The following is a 23,981-nucleotide window of genomic DNA, read 5'->3' as shown; positions in this document are numbered from 1 at the left end:
AAATTCTGTGATACCCCTGTGTTCAAAATTACTCCAAAATAGTCCATTATAAAGCAGTAATATTTCAATCCATTGCCACTTTGGATAACACAGGCTGCCGTCAACTCCCCCATGATACTGCAAAGATTTTTAAGGGTTAATCTCATGTGTGCCAAGGACATTGTTTTTTCTTTCAGACTAAGTGTGATTTTATACCAGAAACGCCCTGCCCACAATCACAAAGAAGTGCAAGCCAATGCCAGTGTCAGAGCTGCTTTTGTACATGCCCTTGGAGATCTATTTCAGAGCATCAGTGTGTTAACCAGTGCACTGATTATCTACTTTAAGGTGAGTATGTTGGAGTCTACTCGCTGTTCCAGTGACTTTATAGATTAGGTGGTACATGATCTGGCCCTCCATTATTACCTTACATGGGGGTAGACAGCCGATTTGCCTACACAAATTACTTTTCAAGGTGTAAACAAACAAACATTCAAAGCTTGAAACCTTAGATTTTCCGAATTCATAAGAGCTATGTCGTTAACTATAGGGCTGCCAGTCTTTTAAGAAAGCAGTTCTTTTGTCCTGGGGTTAAGGTGGACAGCAACAGAACCATGAAAAACTTAGGGTTTTGGGGTTATAAGCAACAGGAAACATCTCTAGCTCACTTTAGCAAAACATTGATTCACTGATTGAAATTTATTAGAGGTACTCCTCTAAGAAAGCAAGGTAGAAATAAGGGAAACTTTTGGTTTTCAGATTTCAGAAACTATCCAACTTCTGTCCCAGGCACCATGCTGAAAGGAATGTATATGTGTGCATGCATGCTCGGTCGCTCAGTGGTGTCTGACTCTTTGCAACTCTATGAACTGTAGCCCACCAGGCTCCTCAATCATGGGATTTTCCAGGCAAGAATACTAGAATGGGTTGCCATTTCCTCCTCCAGTAGATCTTTCCAACCCAGGGATCAAATCCACATCTTCTGCATTTGCAGGTGAATTCTTTACTACTGAGGCAGCTGGGAAGCCTGAAATGAATGTGATTCAGCTAATTATTTTCCCTCTTCTTGTCACTCTGCTGAAAATTCATGTTGCTGGGAAATGGAACACAATTGATGTAGACTGGGTCTTGTTTCTGTTGCTTGGATGGGGCGGGTAGAGCCATTGACTGACTCTTCCACATGGGAGGGAAAGAACTTCTTTCCCAAAAGAACTGTATTAATGGAAACCTGGAGTAGATCTGGGTGAGCCTCTGACCCTAAACAAATATTCACTATAGCTCTCTGTTTGGTAATAACAAGAACTAAAAGAGGTGGGTGAGGGCAGAAGTACAGGCAGGCGGGTAATGGAGGAGAGGGGCATTCATCTCTGTCCATTTGTGTCATTACTGTCCATTTAGCAGGGACTCTATTGTTTTACTAAAAAATTAAAACATGTAAATAAAAAAGAATTCAAAGGAGTAAATCCTCACTGAAAGATTTAAGTTTAAGGCAAAATTGTTCAAGTTGTACAGGTGAGTAGAGTTTGAAAGTACTCTTATGAAGGTCACTCTGGCTGAGTTTCTTAGAAGTAATGAGGCACAGAGTTTTCTGTGGCATAGAACTTCATCAAGGGCAGAATAGCAGATGTTTCACCCTGAGGCCAAGGGCACCAGTGGTGAGAGAGCATGAGAATGAGGCCTCAGTGTATACTTTTTGGACTGTATCAAAGACACCTACCTTGAGTCTGTAACATACTTAAGAGAGAAAGATATATACTGACCCCATCTGCCAAGACCAAGCTCTGGCTGTACCTTGGTCACATGCAACCTCTGAGCAGATGATTCCCTTTCTTATCATAATTAAGGCTGAAAAGTCATTGAATGCTTTGCCCATGTGTGCATATTTTCATCCATCCTCTCTACTTCTATTAATTTAAGAGACATTAAATAAGGCCTTTTGAAGGAGTACTCAAGGATGTCTCTCTTCTTACTTCTTTTTTATCCTCATTAATAAAAAAAAAAAGGCAGCACTGGCTTTTCCTGATCTGAAAGAATAGCATTGAAACATGTATATAACCATATGTAAAATAGAGTGCAAGTTTGATGCATGAAGCAGGGCATTCAAAGTCAGCGCACTGGGACAACCCAGAGGGATGGGGTGGGGAGGGAGGTGGGAGGAAGGTTCAGGATGGGGGGACCATGTATACCCGAGGCTGATTCATGTTGACGTATGGCAAAAACCACCACAATATTGTAAAGTAATTAGCCTCCAATGAAAATAAATTAATTAATTAAAAAAATTGGCAGCACTGGCTTTTCACTGCAGTGAGCAGGCTTTCTGTAGTTGTGCTGTGTGGGCTTAGCTGCTCCAAGGCATGTGGGATCTCAGTTGCCTGACCAGGGATCAAACCTTCGTCCCCAACACTGGAAGGTAGATTCTTTACCACTGGACCACTGGGAAAGTCCCCCTCCTTACTTCTTAAATTGTGAGGAGAGCATGTCCTGTGGTCTCCCTTCTTCAGTCACTGAGAGTTGAAAGCTTAGGTGAAGGATTACGTCTTTAGGAAGTCTTGTCTCTGATTTGGATGGGAAGTGTGAGGAGGGTGAATGGGTGACAGGAAAGGAAGGAAGCATGGGGGTTTACTTATTTTATCAATCAGACTTTCTGCATGGGAGGCCTGGATTCAATGAACTGAAATTCCTTTTTTTTTCTAGCCAGAGTATAAGATGGCAGACCCGATCTGCACATTTGTCTTTTCTGGCCTGGTTTTGGCCAGCACCGTCACGATCTTAAAGGACTTCTCCATCTTACTCATGGAAGGTAGGAGTGATTTTCATATTATTTCCAGCACGTGTGTTTTCTTTTCCCTATAACCACAAAAGGAAATGATCTCAAGGCATGCTCACTGTGAGCCTGCATTATAAGGAAAATGTAAACTTATAAGGAACTTTTATGAATACAAGTACTATGAGTTTTATTCATACGGGAATAAATAAAAAAGAATTGGCTTCTATTTCTTCCCCAGCAACTATCGTATCATATGGCATAGTATAAAAGCAATATGGACAAATACTAGAGATAAACAGTGAGGGAGAAACAGCAAAATTATACGTTTATTCCTAAATACATGGAAATTACCTAAGAAAGATTGTGTAACTCTGTCTCTTGGGCAGCATTATAAGTACTATGATACTGAAAAGGTAAAATGTTTGTTAGGCCAGCAGTTCTCAGACATTAGTGGCGTCAGAATCACTTGGAGGGTCTGTTAAAACAGACTGTGAGGCCCACCGGACAGTTCCTGAGACAGTAGACCTGGATGGGATGGGGCCTGAGAAATTTGAATTTTAACAAGATGTTGATGCTACTGCCCTGGGGACCATACTTTGAGAAACACTGGACTAGTGTTTTCATACCACTTCAGAGATTCCTCCATGAGGGCACGGGGAGCAGTCCTTGGAAAATCCAATCACAGCTAGAGTTTTGCATCCTACCAAACATTCAGATGATCAAAACCACCCAGATGTTGGCTGAGCTGCTCTCTTCTGTCCAGCTCACTGTGATCAAAGGTGGGCACAGTCTCAGAGGGCAGCTGCCTCCGCAACAGTTCATCCTCCCCTAGCTCAGCCTTCACTGCAGAGGACACAGGAAGGGTTTTGTTCTCAGCTGGCACTGTAACCATTGGTAGGTGGCTGTGCTGACCACAGTGAAACAGGAAACGGAGTCGAAAGTCCTTGTGTGACAAGTGAACGCCCTCGCCTGGCAGGGGACTGGGTATTTGTTTAGGTCCCAGATGATTCCACCTCCTGTCCTGGGGGCTGAGAGCCGGGCTGCAGCTGTTGCTGCTTTTACAGAAGCTATCGAAAAGAGACAAATGCATATACAATTTACGATGACTATATTCAGTGTTCTCTCTCAGTACAGCTCTTCTCTCGTGATTATCTTTTTTTACGTAAGGAAAAGTATAGCTAATTATTGAAACTCCTATCAGATAGGCAGGTAACTCCCATATGAAATATACTTATTTTTAAATTAGGTTAGCATAAAATAATGCTTGTACTAGATAAAATTTAAATATATATGTGCGTGTGTGTGCTGTGTGCTTAGTCGCTCAGCCATCTGACTCTTTGCAACCCCATGGAATGTAGCCTGCCAGGCTCGTCTGTCCATGGAATTCTCCAGGCAAGAATACTGGAGAGGGTTTCTATGCCCTCCTCTAGGGAATCTTCCCAACCCAGGAGTTGAACCAGGGTCTCCTGCATTGCAGGTGGATTCTTTACCAGCTGAGCTACCAGGGAAACCCATGTATATGTGTAGAAAGGCATACATACACATATACGTGTAAATGGAAAGGCATAAAATGATAAGACTTCTCCCCATTTTTTCACCTTTAAATTCTCAATCTTCAAGCCTAACATCTACTAATAAGGTAAAAGGTGACATATATCTTTCCAAAAACAATGTATTTACACATATATGTATAAACATAACACACACACACACACACGTGTGTATGCTGTTGTTACTTAGTCGCTAAGTTGTGTCTGACTCTTTTGCAACCCCATCCTGAGCAAGAGTACTGGAGTGGGTTACCATTTCTGTCTCCAGGGGATCATTCCGACCTAGGGATTGAAACTATGTCTCCTGCTTGACAGGCAGATTCTTTACCACCAAGCCACCAGGGAAACCCTAAATATGTGCATACATATGTGTGTATATATACATGAGTATGTGTGTGTGTGTGTGTATACAGTGTGTGTATATATGTCTTTTTTCATACAAACAAGATTATACACGTATTTTGTTCTGCACCTTGTTTTTTTCAACTAGAAATCTTTCCATATTGGTAAATACATAGATAACCTCTTTCTTTTTCATGGGTAAAAAGTATTCTATTGTTAGCATCCACTTGCTTATTGATGGACATTACAAATAATGCTTCAATTATATTCTTGGCACTTGAATCTGTGGAATAATTCCTAGATGTATATTGATGTTTCAGAAGTTATAGACCTTTTAAAATTTGATAGATACTGTCATTTCTACCAAAGAGACCATATCAGTTTCTTTCCCACCAACAGAGTATGAGAGTGCTCATTTCTTCCCATCTTCACCATCACTGGATATTATCAAACTGTTGATTCTCCTCTAATCTGATAGGTGAATATATTATATCTTATGTGAATGTTTAATTATGAAACCTATTGAGTAATTTTTCACATGTGTATTAGCCTGGGTAATTATTTTTTTGAACTTTTTCTGGATGCATTAATATTTTTGTAGGCTCTCCATCAGAAAGAAAAAGATTTCTAGGATGTGATGAATACTGAGGTTAACAGGAACATATCCTCTTGCTTGTCAATATTATTTCATAGAGGAAAATAAATAGCCATAGACGTGCATTCTCCATAAAAGTAAAGTGATAAAAGGAGGCAAGAGAAAAAGAGATAGTAGGATCTTGACTTCATCTCAAGAGTCCCAGATGAATGACAGCAAAAGGTCAAAGGAAACTCTCCAGGGATGATACATTAGGCATAATTGTCATCTCTGGGTTACTGTACCTGGGGTCTAATGTTTACATAACACTTCACACCCAGAAGAGGGATCTTAGAGTCTGGCATCCCACTTACCCATGTGGCCTTACAAATTCTTAATCTTTCTGACTCCCAATTTCTTCTCCAGTCAAACAGTTCTAACACTGATTAGATCTTAAAGTTTTATAACTATTAAATAAGATCATTACTATAAAGTGCTTAGCACAAACTTTAACCTATAGTAGGTTCTTAATAAAGGTGCTAATATTATTAATTATTTTATTATTGTATAACATTCTCACCCATGACTATACGCACATTCTATGGCTAATCTGAGACAAGAACTTCTTTAATTTGTTTCTAGTACCCTGAGCTTTGAGGAGCTCATAGAGTAAAACATCATGTTGACCAGCTCTTTGTTCTATGGAACAATATAAAATGTTTCATAAACTCAAACTGTACTGTATTTTAGGTTAGCTCCAAGGAGGGAATCCCTATGAGCGACGTTCTTAAATCCTGAAAAAGCAGGGCTAAGGATTCCCCATTCCCTTTAAGAAAGTGGTTCTACACTGGCAGCTTATTACAATCACCTGAGAAGCTTTTGGAAAATACTTATGCCGAGGTCCTAGATGCAGAGATCTTGATTTAATAGAAACTGGCTCTGATTTATTTTTTTTTTAACATGTAGGCAAGCTTGAGAACCACTTCAAAGTAGGGCTGCCCAGCAGCTTTAAATACTAGTGCAATGGTTCTCTACTTTGACTCTGTTAGAATCAACAAATGAGTTAAGAAAATACTGATGCTGGTCTTATCCCCAGAAAATCTGATTTAATTGGTCTTGGGTATAACCTGGTCATTGGGATTTCTTAAATATCTGGTGACACTAATGTGCATCCAAGGTCAAGAGCCACTCTGAAAGCATATAGATTTCAGAGCCTCATCCATAGATGTTTTCTTCAGGAGAATTTTAATGGAGCCAAGGCATATTTATTTATAACCAACATACCAGGTGTTTCTGTTGTATATATATAATTGAAGTGGAAGCCAAAAAGTGTTCATCCTTAGAAATCTTTTCCACAGAATCCTCTTTGGATCATCTTTAGTTGAGAGAGATTTACCTATTGCATCAAATGGCTTTACCACAGTGGTGCTGGTTGAGTTGATTTTAAAAAAATTCTTATATCAACCTGATACCTTTTATGATTTTAACCAATCACTGACTTGGTATTTAGCCAGCCAAACCAAGTGCCCTTATGTTTTCGAATCCTATCATCTTCTATGTGACAATCCTCGCAATGTTTGAAAACAATGGTTCTACTTCCCTTCACCTTCCCATCTCCAGGTAGAGACACTCCAGTTCTTTAGCCCCAAAACATAGCTGACTGGCTGCCAAACTCTCCACCTTCTTGCATGTCCCACAGTATTCCTCTAGAAACAATGATGACAATCAAACTACTACATTCTGCAGCTTGAATAGTAAACCCTTACTAATGAACTTAAAATAATAGAAATTCTACAGACAGAATAATGAGATGGTATTATAACATTAGAATTTCCTATTATCATAGTTCACTAAGGGACTGGTTGGATAACTAACACTTGTATAGCATTAGAGTTTACAAAGGACAGATGTTTTCTGAGATGATTTCAGAGTCCCCAAAGGACTCTATTAACTACATATTGCTTTTATCATACCTATTTTACTACAAATATTCTGAGGATTAGAGAAGTTCCAAGTGCTGGGTAAAATTTATAATAGTTGTAGTCAGAATGCCAACCCAAGATTATTCAATACCAAATCCCATGGGATTCCACTTTGTTTTCCAGATAATTGCAAATGTAATTGGGGGGATAATACACTCTAAGAAATGAAGGGTGATGACTGTCTTGATGGTCACAGAGTAAAATCTGCAAATGCTCTTTGTGAACCTGTGGCTGATGGCAAACCCTTTGAAACAGGTGAATCTGCTTTTTGTAAACATTTGGAAAGAGAAACCATAGATGGGGAGGGCAAGGTAGCGTTTGAGTAAGGACTTTGCAGCCCCAATTAATCCTTGCACTGAGCCATATTTCATGAGATAACCTACTAACCCCAGCCTCCTGTTCTCTCCTCTTGGCAGGTGTGCCAAAGCACCTGAGCTACAATGGTGTGAAAGAGCTCATCTTAGCAGTGGATGGGGTGGTGTCTGTGCACAGTTTGCACATCTGGTCGCTAACAATGAACCAAGTGATTCTCTCTGTTCACGTTGCTGCAGGTCAGTGAGTTTGGTAAACATCCTGGACAAGAATTCATTCTTATCCTATAACATCAGTAATTTCCCTCCTGTTGGTAGAGCAGCCCTGGGTGCCTGTTGCATGCCCAAACAATTGCAATGTGTTTCGTGTGACCCAGGGCAGCTGAAACCCCCTTCCCCGGTGCCAGTGTCGTCATGGCAACAGTGCTACTTATGACCACCCTGGAGGTCAATGGTAGAAGTTTAGAGAGTAGAACAAAAGGATAAAATGCCACCCAAGCTTCAAGGCCTTAAACTTTGTTTGACTCGATGTCCTATTGGTTAAAGGAGTGGAATGAATTTAACAAGAAACCTTCACTGATTATCTTTGGTGTGTGAGATGTTTTACCCTAGCATCAAAGAGAGAAAGGTGAAGGAGACACAGGTCCCATCCTTAAGATTCCAAAAAGGTAAAAGATATACTAGTCAGAATTAATGGTGATTCCTTTACTGGATGGTTAGCAATTCTGTAACCATGTGAGATAACTCTTAGGATGTGAGGTTTACCCTAAAAAACTACTTTGTCAAGCAGAAGGTGATTTTGCTCAGGATACATCCTAGGGCTGAGAAAATGGGCAATGGCTTGGGAGACAGCTCAGACCAAGGATGATGTATTAGGCTGCTGTGAAATAACTCATGGAGTTACTTAGAGGCAGGATATAGGAAGAGTCATTGGAGGACTGTGCTTTCTCAGACATCCTCATCTCAGCTGAGAGGCTTGGATCTGGCTGCAGGGAATTTACAGCCTCCACTACACCAATATTTCACTGCAAATGGAAGGATCTAGTAAACACTCAGGTTACCATGGAGGGAACTTCACAGCCTCCTGATACCTTTTGGGAAAAGAGAAAAAGACGGCAGAGAAGGTTGCTGCTCTAAATGCTTCCTGGTTCTTGTCACTATCCTTGAGATAAATTGTGATTAGATATAAGGGTGAAAACTCAGAGAACTCAGGGAGCCAGTGAGCAGGGCTGTATAAGAAACAGTAGTTCTGACTTGGCTTTTTCCTAGCTTATCTCCTCTGTCACACTCAGCCCCTAGGGACGCCAGACCCCAGAGAGGACTGTGGGCAGGAAGTCCCCATAGTGACAGGGCGCTGCAGCCGTGTCTGTGTCCGCGTAGCTGACTGTCAGAGCCATCACGGCTCCTTCCAAGCGCGCGGCCTGTGCCCTACCCCAGCTGCAGAGACAGAGTACCTGAAGCTGGAGATGAGCTGCCGCCCCTGTGTGTGCAACCAGTGCCAATCTCTCTCGGTTCTTTATCAACAGCAGCCCGCCGGGACAGCCAGGTGGTTCGGAGAGAAATTGCACGAGTCCTTAGCAGGCGCTTTCCCGTGCACTCACTCACCATTCAGATGGAGCTGCCAGCCGACCAGGATCCCGACTGCCTTTTATGCGAAGACCCTCAGGACTAGCCAGTTGCTCTGCCAGCTCCCCACGTTTGACAGGCCACGGCGTGCTGCTCCACAGTTTCTAAGAAACCAACAGAAGAAGTCTGAGAAACTCGTGATACAGTACGATCGATGCACACTGTATCCTTCTTTATTTAGCTCCGTCCACCATAAATGAAAACGTGCTTAGATTCATCAGTCAATTGGATTATCCACCCATCAGTAGCTGTGTTCATTCTAGAAATGTATGTATAGATTAGTCCTGACTGGGGCTGAAATAACAGCTGTTTGTAACCACAGGTAATAGAAAGTTCACCTCCCTTCAGTAATGCATCCCAAGGCTGAGTGGGCAAAACTGAACTCAGGAAGGAGTCTTACCAGGAATCAGTGGCAAGGAAACAGTCACAAAAATTTTTCCAAAACATGAAAAGCGGAAGTAAGGAGAGCCGAGTCAGGGGTAAAAGCGAATCTGGAGGTCCAGTATTCTTGCCTAAAGAATCCCATGGAGAGAAGAGCTTGGTGGGCTACAGTTCATGGGATTGCAAGAGTCGAACATGACTTAGCACATGAGTATGTATGCATGGCTCTTTAGATATGTCCCCTTATTTCATTCTAATGACTTTTAAAAAGTGGAAATTAATACCATCATTGTATAGATAAAGCCATAAAGGTTAAGTGAATCAACCAAAGTCATTTATTATTTCATTTAAAAATCTTTTTCAACACAGGCTATGAGCAGAGCACCGGTAAACCAAGCTGACATGCTCTCTGCCCTCACAGAACTCTTTCCCCTTTGGGAGGAGACAGGCATTATACTAATAAACACCACCAAGAATATTCTACAAATAGCAGCAAGTGATAAGAAAGAAGAGAGGCTGATTGAGGTTGGGGAGGTCAATGGAAGGCGTCTCTGAAGAGATGGCATCTAAGTTGAGACTAGAATGAAGAGGTAGGTGATAGCCAAATGCACTGTACCAGGAAGCACATTCCAGAGGAAGCAAGAGAATGAGGGGACACCGTGAAGAAAGAGGTGGGTGCATTTGAGGAACTGGGGAAGGTCCTTGTGGCTAGAATGTACTAAGTAAAGAGTGAGTTAAAGGATATGAAGGACCAGAAATTGGAGAGGGACTTTCCTGGTGGTCCAGTGGTTAAGACTTCGTGCTCCCAATGTAGGGGGCAAGGGTTTGATCCCTGGCCAGGGAACTAAGACCCCACATGCCACATGGCATGGCTAAAAAAAAAAAAAAAAAAGGCAGGAGAAACAAGCAAGTCCAAGTAAGAAAGTAGCTGAAACCAGATCTATTTTGACCAAAATCCCATCTATGCTTTCTCTTTGAACACTTTTTCTTTGTTTTGGGTGGGGGGCTGTTTTTTTTTTTTTTTTGATCAAGTGATCTGTATTGACAATCAGTCATTATTTCAGAAGTGCCTACAAAAGAGGAGCCTATGTTCCTCAGAGGAATGAGATGAACAAACTGCTGTGTTTAAAAGTAAAGGCCTGACAGGTGCTTCTGTAATAAATCCTGTCTTAGGTGGTACTAGGACTGTGCCACACAGGAGTCTGCTAAAGAAAGAGGAAACCTAAAGTAATGAAAGCGGTTGTGGGCCAGCCTCAACCCTGGAGACCCTGAGTCATGCCAGTGACGTGGGACATGAAAGGGACAGAGGAGTGAGGCGGTGGAAACAGGGGACTCTGTGGTAAGGAATGAACGTTAGAAGGAATGAGAAATCTGGTCAGTCCCTTCTGCTGCCTTCCAGATCTGTGACCTTCCGCTGCCATTTCATTTCTCTGAGCTTCAGATTCCTCATCTGAAAATGGGAATTATATTTTCATCAATGGGTTTCTGTTAGAACTATGTGGGGTAAAAATGTAAAGAACAAGGTTCTTTGTGTGGTAAAAATTGAGTACTCCATAGATACTCTTCTCAATCCAGAGTTTCTCAACCATAGTGGAATCATTATTTGGGGTTGGATCACTCTTTGTTGTGGACGGAATGTTACAACACAATGGCAGAAAGTTATTCTTATGCATCATAGGAGGGGGCAGCCCTGGGCTGTACCTACTAATTACTGCTAGCACTCTCCAACATACAGAGAGAGAGAGAGAGAGAGACTAAATGGGGAAATGGCAGTTGATTGGGGCATGGAGGTCTTGGCATTCAGGATGACTCAGAAGTGGCACTTTTAGGCACTGCTAAAAGTGCCTTTTGACCAAAAGTCAGTGGGGTAAGAGGAAGTAATCTGAGGCCGCTCCTTACATGCCAGGTCCACTTCTGTGCACATTTCAGACTGTCCAACAAGGGGACAGGAGTATTTAACATGACTCATCTGAGGCAAGAACATTCTTTGGGTTGTGGTTTTCTCCTAGACAGGGTTCCTGTGTCTACAGCCACGGACAACTGATCTCATTTTTCTCTCCTTGCTTCCCTGGTAGATAAACCCAGACAAAAGTATCTCCTTGTTCCAGGCCAGTCATGCTTCTCTCCTTTTTTTTCTTTTCCAACCCCTCTGAGCAGAGAGCTGAGTAGGTGACTTAGGCCAAGGCCTTCAGTGCAAATCTGGCCACCCATCTCTCCTCCCCAGCCCACTCTGTCTTTGCAGAGAGGACTGAATGTGCTGGTTTCAAGATTCAGATTCAAGCAGTAAAAAGGAAAGGGAAGTCTCACTTCAGCTTCCAGCTGGAGCAGTGTGTTCTAAACTGGGAGGCACTTCTCTGGGTTACTGGGTCCTGCTTCAGATTTTAAGGATGTGGAACTTTTATTTGTATTCTGCTATTATTCTCTGCGTGTCTCTCACCTGTGGAGAGTAACATGAAACAAAGATGTGCAGGCCTCAATGGGTCTGGTTTGGAACCTGAACTTCTGTATGTTTTAACATACCTGGAGATGATTCTAAAGAACAGACAGAGTCTAGAAGAGCCTCAGCCAAAGGAGGTCACTAAGTGGGGGATTCAGACACCCAGGGACCTACAATGATATCTTAAGTTGCAACCATGTGGATGGGGTAGGAAGGGAGCACAGAGTGGTGAGGATTGTGGGCTTGGCGACTGAGACTTCACGTCATTAAGCTGACAGCCACACTGGAGTTTGAATGATATAGGAAGGTTCTCCAGGCAGAATAAGAAAAAGGTCTTCTAGACAGAGAAGGCTACGTGTAAATCATGCTTGTGTTTTCCTGCTGGTTTTTAATTTGAAAAGCAGAATATATGTGGCAAAGAAAATGATCAACTCTGTGATGTTTACAAATGTAATTTCTGGTACTTTATCATTATTAACATTGAGGAGAACAGGAGTTCTGCCTTTGATGATTTTTCTGACATTGTCAGCATCTAGCAGGGTGCCGGAAACCTAGCAGTCATTAATAATTGCTGAGGCAATGACTCTGGGGCCTTGTCATTATTTTTTATTTACGTTTGTGTTTTTCTGAAATTCTGAGGGCCAAGGAAACACTGACTTTGACTGAGGAGGTCACACGTGTACCATCTCTGCAAATCAATCCACACTGCCGAAAGACCTACTGGCATTCTGCTGAGGGCTCGCCCTGCTCTGTGGAGACGGCCAGGCATGTCCCCCACCTCGGGAAACAAGCTTAGGCAACCAGAACAAGAGGTTCTGGGGTTCTTAGTGGCTTCTGCCTCAGCTGGCTCTCGAAACAGAAGGAATGGTTCATGCCAACTCAGTTTCCCATCTCAAGGGCTGCTGTGTGGTTTTGCTTTTCCATACTTTGTAAGGACGGAGCTCTAAAGGACAGACGACCTGGCAAACACACTAGTTCTAGGGGCACTGTCTGCTCTGCTTTTCTCTGAAATTGTGTTAATATTCAATTTGATGTCAGAAATACATCGAATGCCAGGTCACCCCGAGGGAGATGGACTTGTACATCAACCAAAGGCAGCGCCTCATGGCTCCCAGCCATTTCTGCTCTTTCCCTGAAATTCTCCTTCTTTAGTCAACTAGATTGAAAATTCTGGATGGTAGATGTTTTTGTGTTAAAGTCAAGACAACTTGAAGTGGGTTTTTTAAGGATTTGAGATGAAAGAGCAGCTACCATCAAGGGATTTCATGTGCCAGGCATCAGCGCCCAAGGTCTACCCCTCTCTCTCTGCCCCCCCTCCCTGGCACGGTCAGAACTCCAGGCCATTGAACTTACTGCAGTTGTGCAGCAGAATTCTTTACTTTGTGGCGTGGTATTTTCTCTGGCTAGTGAAACATTAATGATCTTTCATGTCTTTCAAAGAAACAGGCTTTATTCTGCAGAATACTAAAATCAAGCCAACTCCACTGGCACCCTCCATCCTTACTATGCTTCACTGTTATTCAGAATCCGCTTAAGATTTATCTAGGGCTCCGTGGTGAGGTTCGGGCCCAGAAAAGAAGTGTATATGTTCCATATGTTTGGTTACAGATGGAAAATGGGAATGCTGAAGGACATGGAGGAAAGAATGCTTATCCTTTGAACAGCAGTTCTGTCGATTGCCTGAGTCTGAGTCTTAGCCCTTCCCTTCATTAGCTCCGTGACCTCCAGCTAGTGATTTAAATGCTCTGGCCCTGTTTCCTGATCAGTAAAACCTCCCTATTGGGATGCATAAGAATGTCATAAACAAGGACTCAAAGAGGTTGGATTTGTGTATAGTGGAGAGTTAGCACTCAGTATCTTAACTGTTACTGTTGTTATGTACAAAGTGAGTCTGTATGTATGTGTCACAGAGATTCATATCATGCCAACTTTTAAAAGGTTTTGAGTCATCAACACACTCCCACAAGAGAGTGCCCAAATTATTGGTGAGAATCAAACAGCCCTTTCTCTCACAGGGAGCGATTGAGGCTTGCTGAGATAAAGGCTTATCTGAGAGAGCGTTACCTAGTAAGGGAGTCCTGGAATCATTAAAATAGTTAAGTCCCTTTCTGACATGCTCTGAAAACTTCTACTTTTATCTTTGAAGTAAAAGCTGAATGAGGCATCCGATTGCATTTATTAGCACTGTTTAACTGTCCAGTTCCATGAAGGCAGTCAGAGGACCCCTCCCCCGACCAGAGCTTGTACCCTGCTCCTATGAAACATCACTTTCTTGGTTTTTTGGTGTCTCTTTCTCTCATGGAGTCAAGACTTGCTCTTGCTAGGTGCATTTCCTTCTGTTGGTCTCTAGATTGTCATTGCTGTATTTAGATCATTTACTTACCTGTTAAATTTTTTTAATTAATTAATTCATTTTAATTGAGGGTAATTACTTTACAACATTGTGGTGGTTTTCGCCATGCATTGACATGAATCAGCCATGGGTGTACAGGTGTCCTCCCATCCTGAACCCCCCTCTCACCTCCCTCCCCACCCCATCCCTCTGGGTTGTCCCAGAGCACCAGCTTTGGATGCCCTGCTTCATGCATCAAACTTGCACTGGTCATCTATTTTACATATTTACCTGTTAAATTTTGAAAGCCAACAAAGGCTTTTAGCACTTTAGTATCAAAAAAAAAAAAAAAAGTGCGCTGGGGCATACACATTTTATAGGTTCTTGGAGAATGTTGCTTTCCAGCACCATCCCCACCCAATGAAATGGGAGCCAGAGAACCCTGCAAAGAGACAGACCTCATTTTCCACAATTAGCTTTCAAGTACCTTCAGGAAATGATTTTCTCAGCTCATCTCCCTGTATTCCCTGTTTGGGATCACAGGGCAATCTGCTTAAATGACTAATTACAGAAATCATTAAAGGCACCCAGCAAATGTTGTCTTTGTACACCCACATCCCCAGTTTTACAAGTCCTGCCTGGCCTGACAGTGATGGAACCACTTAAGAGTCCAGCGCAGGCGGATGTTAAGGGAAAAAAAAAAGGTGACCATCTGTGGTTCAGTTTCCTAACTTTCAGATTTCACACTTCACGTTTGTCATTCTGTTACTGGGCACCTGTTTAAATTCTATTTTAAAATGTTAATGTATATTTAAGACAAAATGAGGAAAGGGAGAGTTTGGATTAAGTCGTCATCTTTTGATCACTAAAATCATGACAGGAAATATTTCTCGTGACACCAGTCAGGACTGTATTGAGAGGACATAAATGTCCACTCTCAGTCTTTTAATGGAGGGAGGAATGCATTTGAGGAGCGGACTGGTCTGAGAGAGATCAAAGGTGATCTAAGAATCAGAGGCACTTTTGAACAATGCCGGTCATTGCTATGAAGCCCTGGTGGGTGTTAGACGTTGGTGGTAGAAGCTATGGTAGCCCTTGACAGTTGTTAAAAATTCAAACACACTTGAGCTTCTTCGGCCATAAAGGCCAGGAAGTGCTGTGACAGATCAAGCACCCTTTTCAGGTGGGTCAAGAAAGCCCCAGGAGACAATGTATCAATATAATTGCCCTACATTTCCTTTCCTCAAAGGGGTGCCCATTTGCTGAAAACATAATTGTCCTATTTGCAGCCATTAAAACCATATGATCATTGTACACAGTCCAGTGGTACCCTCAAATGTTATGTCCCTAGACCTGTAGAGTTTCAGTGTTTGGGGTTATTACAGAAGAAGAAAGGGTGCCAGCCGTACTGAAGATATTCTAAAGCATGGTGAGTTAACCTGTACAATAAAATCAGCATCAGATGTGATTTGGGGGTTTTGTTTGAAGTTGAACTGCATTTTTCAAATGGAATTCAGTAGGAACTTCATCAACTAATGCCCTGTTTCTTTTCCATCCCCTCTCCTATTTTCTGCAGTGATGAATAGGGGATTTTCTTTGGCCTGAACATGGGATTTATCAACAATAATTTCTGTTACTGTCCCACTCTCCACTCCAAATGTGTCTCTGACATGGCAGAATCCACAACCAGAAAAATATGAGTACCCTGTGTTGACATTTCATTAGCGGAATACATTCTATGAATAATTAATAGACCAGAAAGATGAAGCCTCCTCTTCTGGTTTCTACTGTCTCATACAGTTCAGCACCTTGTATGAATTTGGATGAGGAAAGGACAGTTCAGATTTCCCTGGCTCAGTAAGCCCTGAATTCATAAGTAAGAAGCAGATTCTTTTTCCATTCAATCACCATTCCTTTATAAACAGAAAACCATGGAGAAGATTTTTCAGGATCTTGAGATGAGATCATCTTTAATGTTGACTAAAGAGAAAATTCTGAGGGAGGCAATTATTTTTCTTCTTATTATCATAATTAATATTATTTTGATAGCTTTTAAATAGCTTAGACTTTACCATTTATACCCCAACTATGCACGGTGTTTTATGTGGGTATAAACATTTGCACAACATATACTTCAGTATACAGATTTTAAAGAAAACTTCTAATTCCACCCTGAAACTATTCATTAATTTATTAACTCATGTAATCCATTTTTTTCAACTGATTTTACTAATATTTATTGATCGAACACACGAGGCATAGTGTAAGGGAGTATAATATTGCTTAGATACATAGTCTAGAAGACTTTTTTTATATTGAAGATTTAGAAATGACTGGATAGACCTCAGACGTCCTGAAAAACATCTTAATACTCATATGTTAGACATCAACTCTGAGAAGTAAACATATCTGCATTCTTCCTTAAAAAATGTATTTTATAGAGGCATTGCTCAGGTGCAATCAAATCATGAAATCAGCCCCATTTCCTAATGAAATTTTACTGATGGCTCTAAAATACTTCATTTCTCTCTCCAATTACTGAGATATCAGTGCCTCTCCCTGTACAATAGAAATTACTGGGCAATGACTTGAGGATTAGATAAGCTTGGAATGTTATTGCCGGAATATATAAGAATGAAATACTTAGTAATAAATTTATCTAAGGAGGTAAAAAAAATCTGTATATTGAAAACCATAAGATACTGATGAAAGAAACTGAAGAAGACACAGATAAATGGTAATATATCATGTGTTCATAGATTGAAAGAATACTGTTAAAATATCTGTATTACTCAAAATTATCTACAGATTCAATGTAATTCCTATCAAAATTCCATTGCAGTTTATCACAGAAATAGAAAAAAAATCCTAAAATTCATACTGAGCCACAAAAGACCCTGAAAAAAATGACACAATCTTGAGCAAAACAAAACTGTAGGCATTACACTTCCTGATTTCAAAATACATCACAAAACAACAGGAATCAACAATATGGTACTGGCATAAAAACAGACTATAGACCAACACCACAGAATAAAGGCCCCAAAATACATCCATGCATTTATGGCCAACTGAACCCCAGTAAGGTACCAGGAACACACAGTTTGGAATGTATAGTCTCTTTTATCAATGATATTGGGAAAAGTGGAGATCCATGTGAAGAAAAATAAAATTGTATCTTCATCTCACACTGTGTACAAAATCAACTCAAAATGGATTAAAGATTTAGAGGGAAGATCAAGAATTATAAAACTACTTGACGAAAACATAGGGGAAGAAGTTTGACATAGGTTTGGGCAATAACTGTTTTGGATATAACCCTGAAGGCGATTATAATGCAAATTTGTAGGACCTGACAAAATTTGGAAGGTGTTTAAAGTAAACTGCATTGAGATCATGCATATAAGATGCCTAGCATAGTGTCTCGTTTGCTAGGTCACTGGCCCAGGTAATAAGTGTAAATTCCTCTCCTATTGTGCACAAAAATAGAATAAACTGGGAAAGTGGGGACATGGGATGAAGAATGGGATACAGTAGACAGAAGGGTAAGAGGTTGAGGATAATAGTAAAACTGATTCATAAGTTACTCATACCTTGGATGGAGGACACTGAAATAACTTGATGTAAGTACAGTAACAGACAGCCATTTCCCTCCATAACTAGCAAAGCCAACAGAAATTGGAGCATTTTAATACTAATGCCAGGGTAGGGCAGAATTTAAGTCACCCTAAAACTGATTTTGCTTTTTAATTTACTTGTTTATTTAATGAGATTTTAACGGTTAACATGTGACAGGCTCTGTGGTAGACATGAGGATCCAGGGATGGTGATGGACCCATGTTCTAGTAGGGACATGGACAATAAAGAAATAAAGATGTAAATAAAACATTTTCAGATGGTGCCAAGTGGTAAGAAGAAAATGAAAGCAGATGATATGGTACTGACTGGTGTGGGATATCTACACAGGGTGATCATGCAGGTCCTTGATGAGTAGATGACATGTGGGCGGAGCCCGGATGTCAGGAAGGAGCCAGCCATGCACAATGGTGGAGTGAAGGGGAGGCAGCATGTGTGAAGGCAGGAGGCAGGAAGAACTGGGCCTGTCTGAAGAGAAGAAAATAAGGCCAGGGGAAGAGGGACACACTGGGCTCAGCTGGACAGAGGCCTGTACACCGCAGGGAGGAAAGGTGGAAGCTTAGTAAAGAGGGAAGACCTGCATCGGATGGAAGGAGGAATTACAGCAGAAACGCGCTGTGTGCTGCGCTTAGTCGCTCAGTTGTGCCCGACTCTTTGCGACCCTGTGGACTGTAGCCCGCCAGGCTCTTCTGACAACGGGATTCTCCAGGCAAGAATACTGGAGTGGGTTGCCATGTTCTCCTCCAGGGGATCTTCCCAATCCAGGGATCAAACCCAGGTCTCCTGCACTGCAGGCAGATTCTTTACCATCTGAGCAGAAACATGGTTTGTTACAACTCTGTAGCTTTGTTGTTTTGGCAAAATACATTTTCAAACAAATTCATCAAAGATTTACCGAGTATCAAAAAATCCCTTGTAAAGAAATGCTTTGGTTTTTAAAACATAAACACACACAGACACAGATATGCCTTAAAAGTGAAAATAAAATGAAACAGGGGAAAATAAAACCAAGTGTGGGTTTATTTTATTACGTGTGTGTGTGCATGCTAAGTTGCTTCAGTCGTGTCTGACTCATTGTGACCCCGTGGACTGTAGCCCACCAGGCTCCTCTGTCCATGGGGATTCTCCAGGCAAGAATACTGGAGTGGGTTGCCATGCCCTCCTCCAGGGGCTCTTCCTGACCTAGGGCTCAAACCTGTGTCCCTCATGTCTTCTGCATTGGCAGGCGGGTTTTTTTTTTTTTTTTTTACCACTAGCAGCACCTGGGAAGCCTTTATTTTATTATTATCTTATTTAAATGGTGCTGATGGCAGACAGCACAAAAGCTCCAAAGGGGAGATGCATCTCAGAAGCCTGCAGGTTCACTAGTCACCTATTCAATCTGGCTTTCACCTCCACCTCATGACCCTCTTGACACTGGTCATGGGCTGTAGTTCCCTGAGTGTGGTGTTTAGCTTACTCTGTGTGTATGTGCATTTTAAGGCATGAATTCCTCTTATGGGTCTGTAGGAGCTGTCCCCTTTCTCCATGCAACCACCATGGAAAAGTCATAGTACCCATACAATCCCCACCATTGACTTCAAGGCCCACATCCTATCCATACCTGATCTGGAACAACTTGGCCTTTCTCCAGATAAGGAATTGTGAAGTTTATTATTTATAAAACTTACTGCCTTTTAAGAAACTACATTCTGAACATATTCATCTCACACCGGGTTAAAAACTAGACTGCTCAGCTGAGGTTGTCTGGCCTGATTTTGCCTTCCAGTTTCAACTATTATCACTGTTCACAAGTATTCTGTACTTATAACAGTGAGCATCTCACCTGTTCATGAGCAGGCCATCACAGTTCACAGCTCTGGGCTTTGGCTCATTTCCCTTCCTGAGAAACCCTCCCTTCCCTTTTTCTCTTCCTAAAAAACTCATATTCTACAGATTTCCAGTTATAAAAAAACAAGTTCTGGGGATATAATGTACAATGGGGTGACTATATGTAACAATAATGTATTATACATTTGAAAGTTGCTGAAAGAGTAGATCTTTAAAGTTCTGGTTATAAGAAAAAAAAGTGACTATGTGAGATGGCTGATGTTAACTAAATTATTGCGGTAATCATTTTGCAACATGTACATATGTTAAATCATTATGTTATACACCCTAAAGTTACAGAATATTGTATGTCAATTATATCTCAATAAAACTGGAAGAAAACCAAAACAACAAAAACTCCTATTCATCCTCCAGAGTCTCGCCAAAGATTGACTCTGAAGTTTTTCTGCCTTATTCTCTCAGAAAGTTAATTCATCCACCTTTCTTTCTTATTTGACAGTTTGTAGGCACTTATCACGGAGAAGGCAATGGCACCCACTCCAGTACTCTTGCCTGGAAAATCCCATGGACAGAGGAGCCTGGTAGGCTGCAGTCCATGGGGTTGCTAAGAGTTGGACACGACTGAGCGACTTCACTTTCACTTTTCACTTTCATGCATTGGAGAAGGAAATGGCAACCCACTCCAGTGTTCTTGCCTGAAGAATCCCAGGGACGGGGGAGCCTGGTGGGCTGCCGTCTATGGGGTCGCACAGAGTCGGACACGACTGAAGTGACTTAGCAGCAGCAGCAGCAGCAGGCATGTACCACATTCCACAAAAAATATTTATTTACAATTATGACTTTCCCAATTAGATTTTGAGTCCCTTAAAAGCAATTATCTTTATATTAAAATGAAAGTCACTCTTTGCGACCCAATAGACTGTAACCCACCAGGCTCCTCCCAGGGATAGAACCCAGGTCTCCTGCATTGATTCATTACTGTCTGAGCCATCAGGGAAGCCCAAGAATACTGGAGTGGGTAGTCTATCTCTTCTCCAGTGGATCTTCCCAATCCAGGAATCAAACCAGGGTTTCCTGCATTGCAAGCAGATTCTTTACCAGCTGAGCTACCAGGGAAGCCCATGGTAGTTTTTTAATTAGCTTTTTATTTTCCCCTAGAAACTATCATTGTGCCTAGCATTTAAGTAATCATGGGATAGTTTTTCAAATGAGTGATTATAGAATATGTTGTTGTTTAGTCACCTAGCTGTGTCCGACTCTGTGACCCTATGCCAGGCAGCATGCCAGGCCTCTCTGTCCCTCACCATCTCCTGAAGTTTGCCCAAGTTCACATCACCAACTTCTAAAACATAGGAATGGCTCATGATCTCTGATCACACCCTTAAGGAAAGGGAGTGTAAGGGAGTAGATGGGAATAGGTGGAAGTAAGTTAATCGGGAGAGACATCAACAGAGCCAATTGTGTTCTGTAAATTATTCACAGCGAACTCTGGAGTTCTATCTCCCCACAAATAAGATGGGAATAAGAAATCTCCCATCAGTTGTTATGGAGACCAAACGGGATATCACAGGTAGCCTGTAAATCATCACATGTGCACGTGTGCACGCTCAGTTGCTTCAGTCATGTCTGAGTATTTGCGACCCTATGGACTGTAGCCCACCAGGCTTCTCTGTCCATGGGCTTCTCCAGGCAAGAATACTGGAGCGTGTCGCCATGCCCTCCTCCAGGGGATCTTCCTGACCCAGGGATCGAACTCACTTCTCTTACATCTCTGGCAGGCAGGTGCTTCACCACTAGTGCCACCAAAGAAGCCCCAAGTTCAGTTCAGTTCAGTCGCGTCCGACTCTTTGCGACCCCATGAACCACAGCATGCCAGGCCTCCATGTCCATCATAAACTCCCGGAGTTTACTCAAACTCATGTCCATTGAGTCGGTGATGCCATCCAACCATCTCATCGTCTGTCATCCCCTTCTCTTCCTGCCTTCAATCTTTCCCAGCATCAGGGTCTTTTCAAACGAGTCAGCTCTTCCCATCAGGTGGCCAAAGTATTGGAGCTTCAGCTTCAACATCAGTCCTTCCAATGAACACCCAGGACTGATCTCCTTTAGGATGGACTGGCTGGATCTCCTTGTAGCCCAAGGGACTCTCAAGAGTCTTCTCCATCACCACAGTTCAAAAGCATCAATTCTTCAGCGCTCAGCTTTCTTCATAGTCCAACTCTCACATCTATACATGACCACTGGAAAAACTATAGCCTTGACTAGATGGACCTTTGTTGACAAAGTAATGTCTCTGCTTTTTAATATGCTGTCTAGGTTGGTCATAACTTTCCTTCCAAGGAGTAAGCGTCTTTTTATTTCATGGCTGCAATCACCATCTGCAGTGACTTTGGAGCCCCCAAAAATGAAGTCAGCCACTGTTTCCCCATTTATTTGCCATGAACTGATGGGACTGGATGCCATGATCTTAGTGTTCTGAATGTTGAGCTTTAAGCCAACTTTTTCACTCTCCTCTTTCACTTACATCGAGAGGCTCTTTAGTTCTTCTTCACTTTCTGCCGTAAGGGTGGTATCACCTGCATATCGAAGCCCCAAACCATTATATAATCAGCATCTATTATTATTATTACTAATTGCAGCAATTACTATAGGCACTATATTGTAGAGATTATATAATAGATCTATCTCTTTCCACAAAAGTATATCTGCCTCCCCTCTCCAACCTTCAATCTACCTAAAACACACACATACACACTATTTGCTTGTCTGAGTTGTAGAGAATTGCTTACTGAGATCTTCCTTTAAGGCTACTTGACCATAAGGCTGCAAATCCATGGAGACTCAGAAATAATTCTTCTGGTGGCAAGTGCTGTTATCATTTCAGTAAACATTTTTGGCTAAGCAGTTTTATATGCCTGGTCCTGTATTTGGGGAACTCAAGGTGATGCAATGGAAAATGAAGTAGAGTGTCTGTTCTCAAATTCCCCCTGCCCCAGCACCAGAGGCTAACCTTATAATACAGAGTTCTAATAGGAAGGTCTTGATTAACTTGTGGGAATGTTGACACAATTAGACATCTCTGAATGCCATATACCTGGCTGAAGCAGGTAATGAAGTAAAGAAAGTAATTACAGGATGCATTCTGTGACTTAAAATAGAATCCTATCACTAATTAACATGTTGGAGGAGACAGCTTCTATACTAATGTTACATTGGAATTCAGGATACTCTTGACCTTCAGACAATTTTTAGAAGGTTTGGAAGTCAAGGGCTGGATGCTTCCAGAAGGTACGGTTGGTTCAAAAAAGCTTGACCGCTTTCCTAACAGGAAAACGAACCTGGCATCTATTCTATGAGAATTATTATTGGAGTGACAAAGCCACAAACAAACGTGTTCAGGCTCTTAAAGTGAGGGTCTGGCAGCAGTGTTTATTCAAATTAGGGTTTTGCTTTATTATAAAGGAAAATCTCTGCTTTCCAGTGAATCGGTCCAGCTGACAGGAGTGAAGTGAAGCAGAAGAAAAATCACTGTCCTGATTGATAGGGGCTTCTATACATCACACACCTCTTTAGGAGGAATTAGCATCTCAGACAGGAGGGCTTGGAGAATTTGAACATTAAGTTGATGAGAAGCCAAATAACTTGGTTCAGTCAGAGGCTCCACAGGCTTCCTGAAAGCCCTGTCTGCACTGGTCCAGATGGCCTTTTTTGGCTGTGCTACCCTCAGCCACACATCCAGCCAGCTTCATGTTCCAGCTTCACTCGGAGCGAGAGAGGCTGCCCCCACCTCCTTCTGTGCCCCACAAATGCCGCCCCATCTCAGTGCTCAGTGAGTCCACACTAACAGCCTGAACTTGGCGTGTCCCTTCAAAAATCCTGGAGAAAGGACTGGAGATACTGAATTGATGGCTGGAAGGAGAGACTAGGGTTAACCTTTTCTAAAGGATAATCACAATAGTGATATGTTGTTGACAATAACGTTGATGATAACATTAATAGGGCCCGGCAAGGTATCAGGTACTGGGTTGAGAAATTAAATAAATTTTCTTATTTGACTCTCAACTAAATTTCATGACGTATGTATAACCTCCATGTTGTACGTGCATGCATGTTCAGTCGTTTCAGTCGTGTCCGACTCTTTGAAACCCCATGGACTGTAGCCAGCCAGGCTCCCCTGTCCATGGGATTCTCCAAGCAAGAATACTGGAGTAGGTTGCCACGCCCTCCTCCAGGG

General features: G+C 41.9%; 1 protein-coding gene across 1 annotated transcript in view; it reads left to right on the top strand.

Moving 5' to 3' along the window:
- SLC30A8 (solute carrier family 30 member 8) overlaps positions 1-10,036 on the top strand; it is a 37,397-nt gene extending 27,361 nt beyond the window's left edge. Inside the window, exons 5-8 of the mRNA XM_043880372.1 lie at positions 177-327; positions 2,674-2,779; positions 7,611-7,745; positions 9,032-10,036. Of these exons, the coding sequence (XP_043736307.1) occupies positions 177-327; positions 2,674-2,779; positions 7,611-7,745; positions 9,032-9,177 (538 nt within the window). The 3' untranslated portion in view covers positions 9,178-10,036. The remainder of the gene's footprint in view (positions 1-176; positions 328-2,673; positions 2,780-7,610; positions 7,746-9,031) is intronic.
- Positions 10,037-23,981: the final 13,945 nt, after the last annotated feature.

The sequence above is a fragment of the Cervus elaphus genome, chromosome 21 (assembly GCF_910594005.1).
Source record: "Cervus elaphus chromosome 21, mCerEla1.1, whole genome shotgun sequence".
NCBI classification, from domain to species: domain Eukaryota; kingdom Metazoa; phylum Chordata; class Mammalia; order Artiodactyla; family Cervidae; genus Cervus; species Cervus elaphus.
The sequence above is the reverse complement of the archived record's forward strand: the minus strand, read 5'-3'. Positions and strand labels throughout refer to the sequence as shown.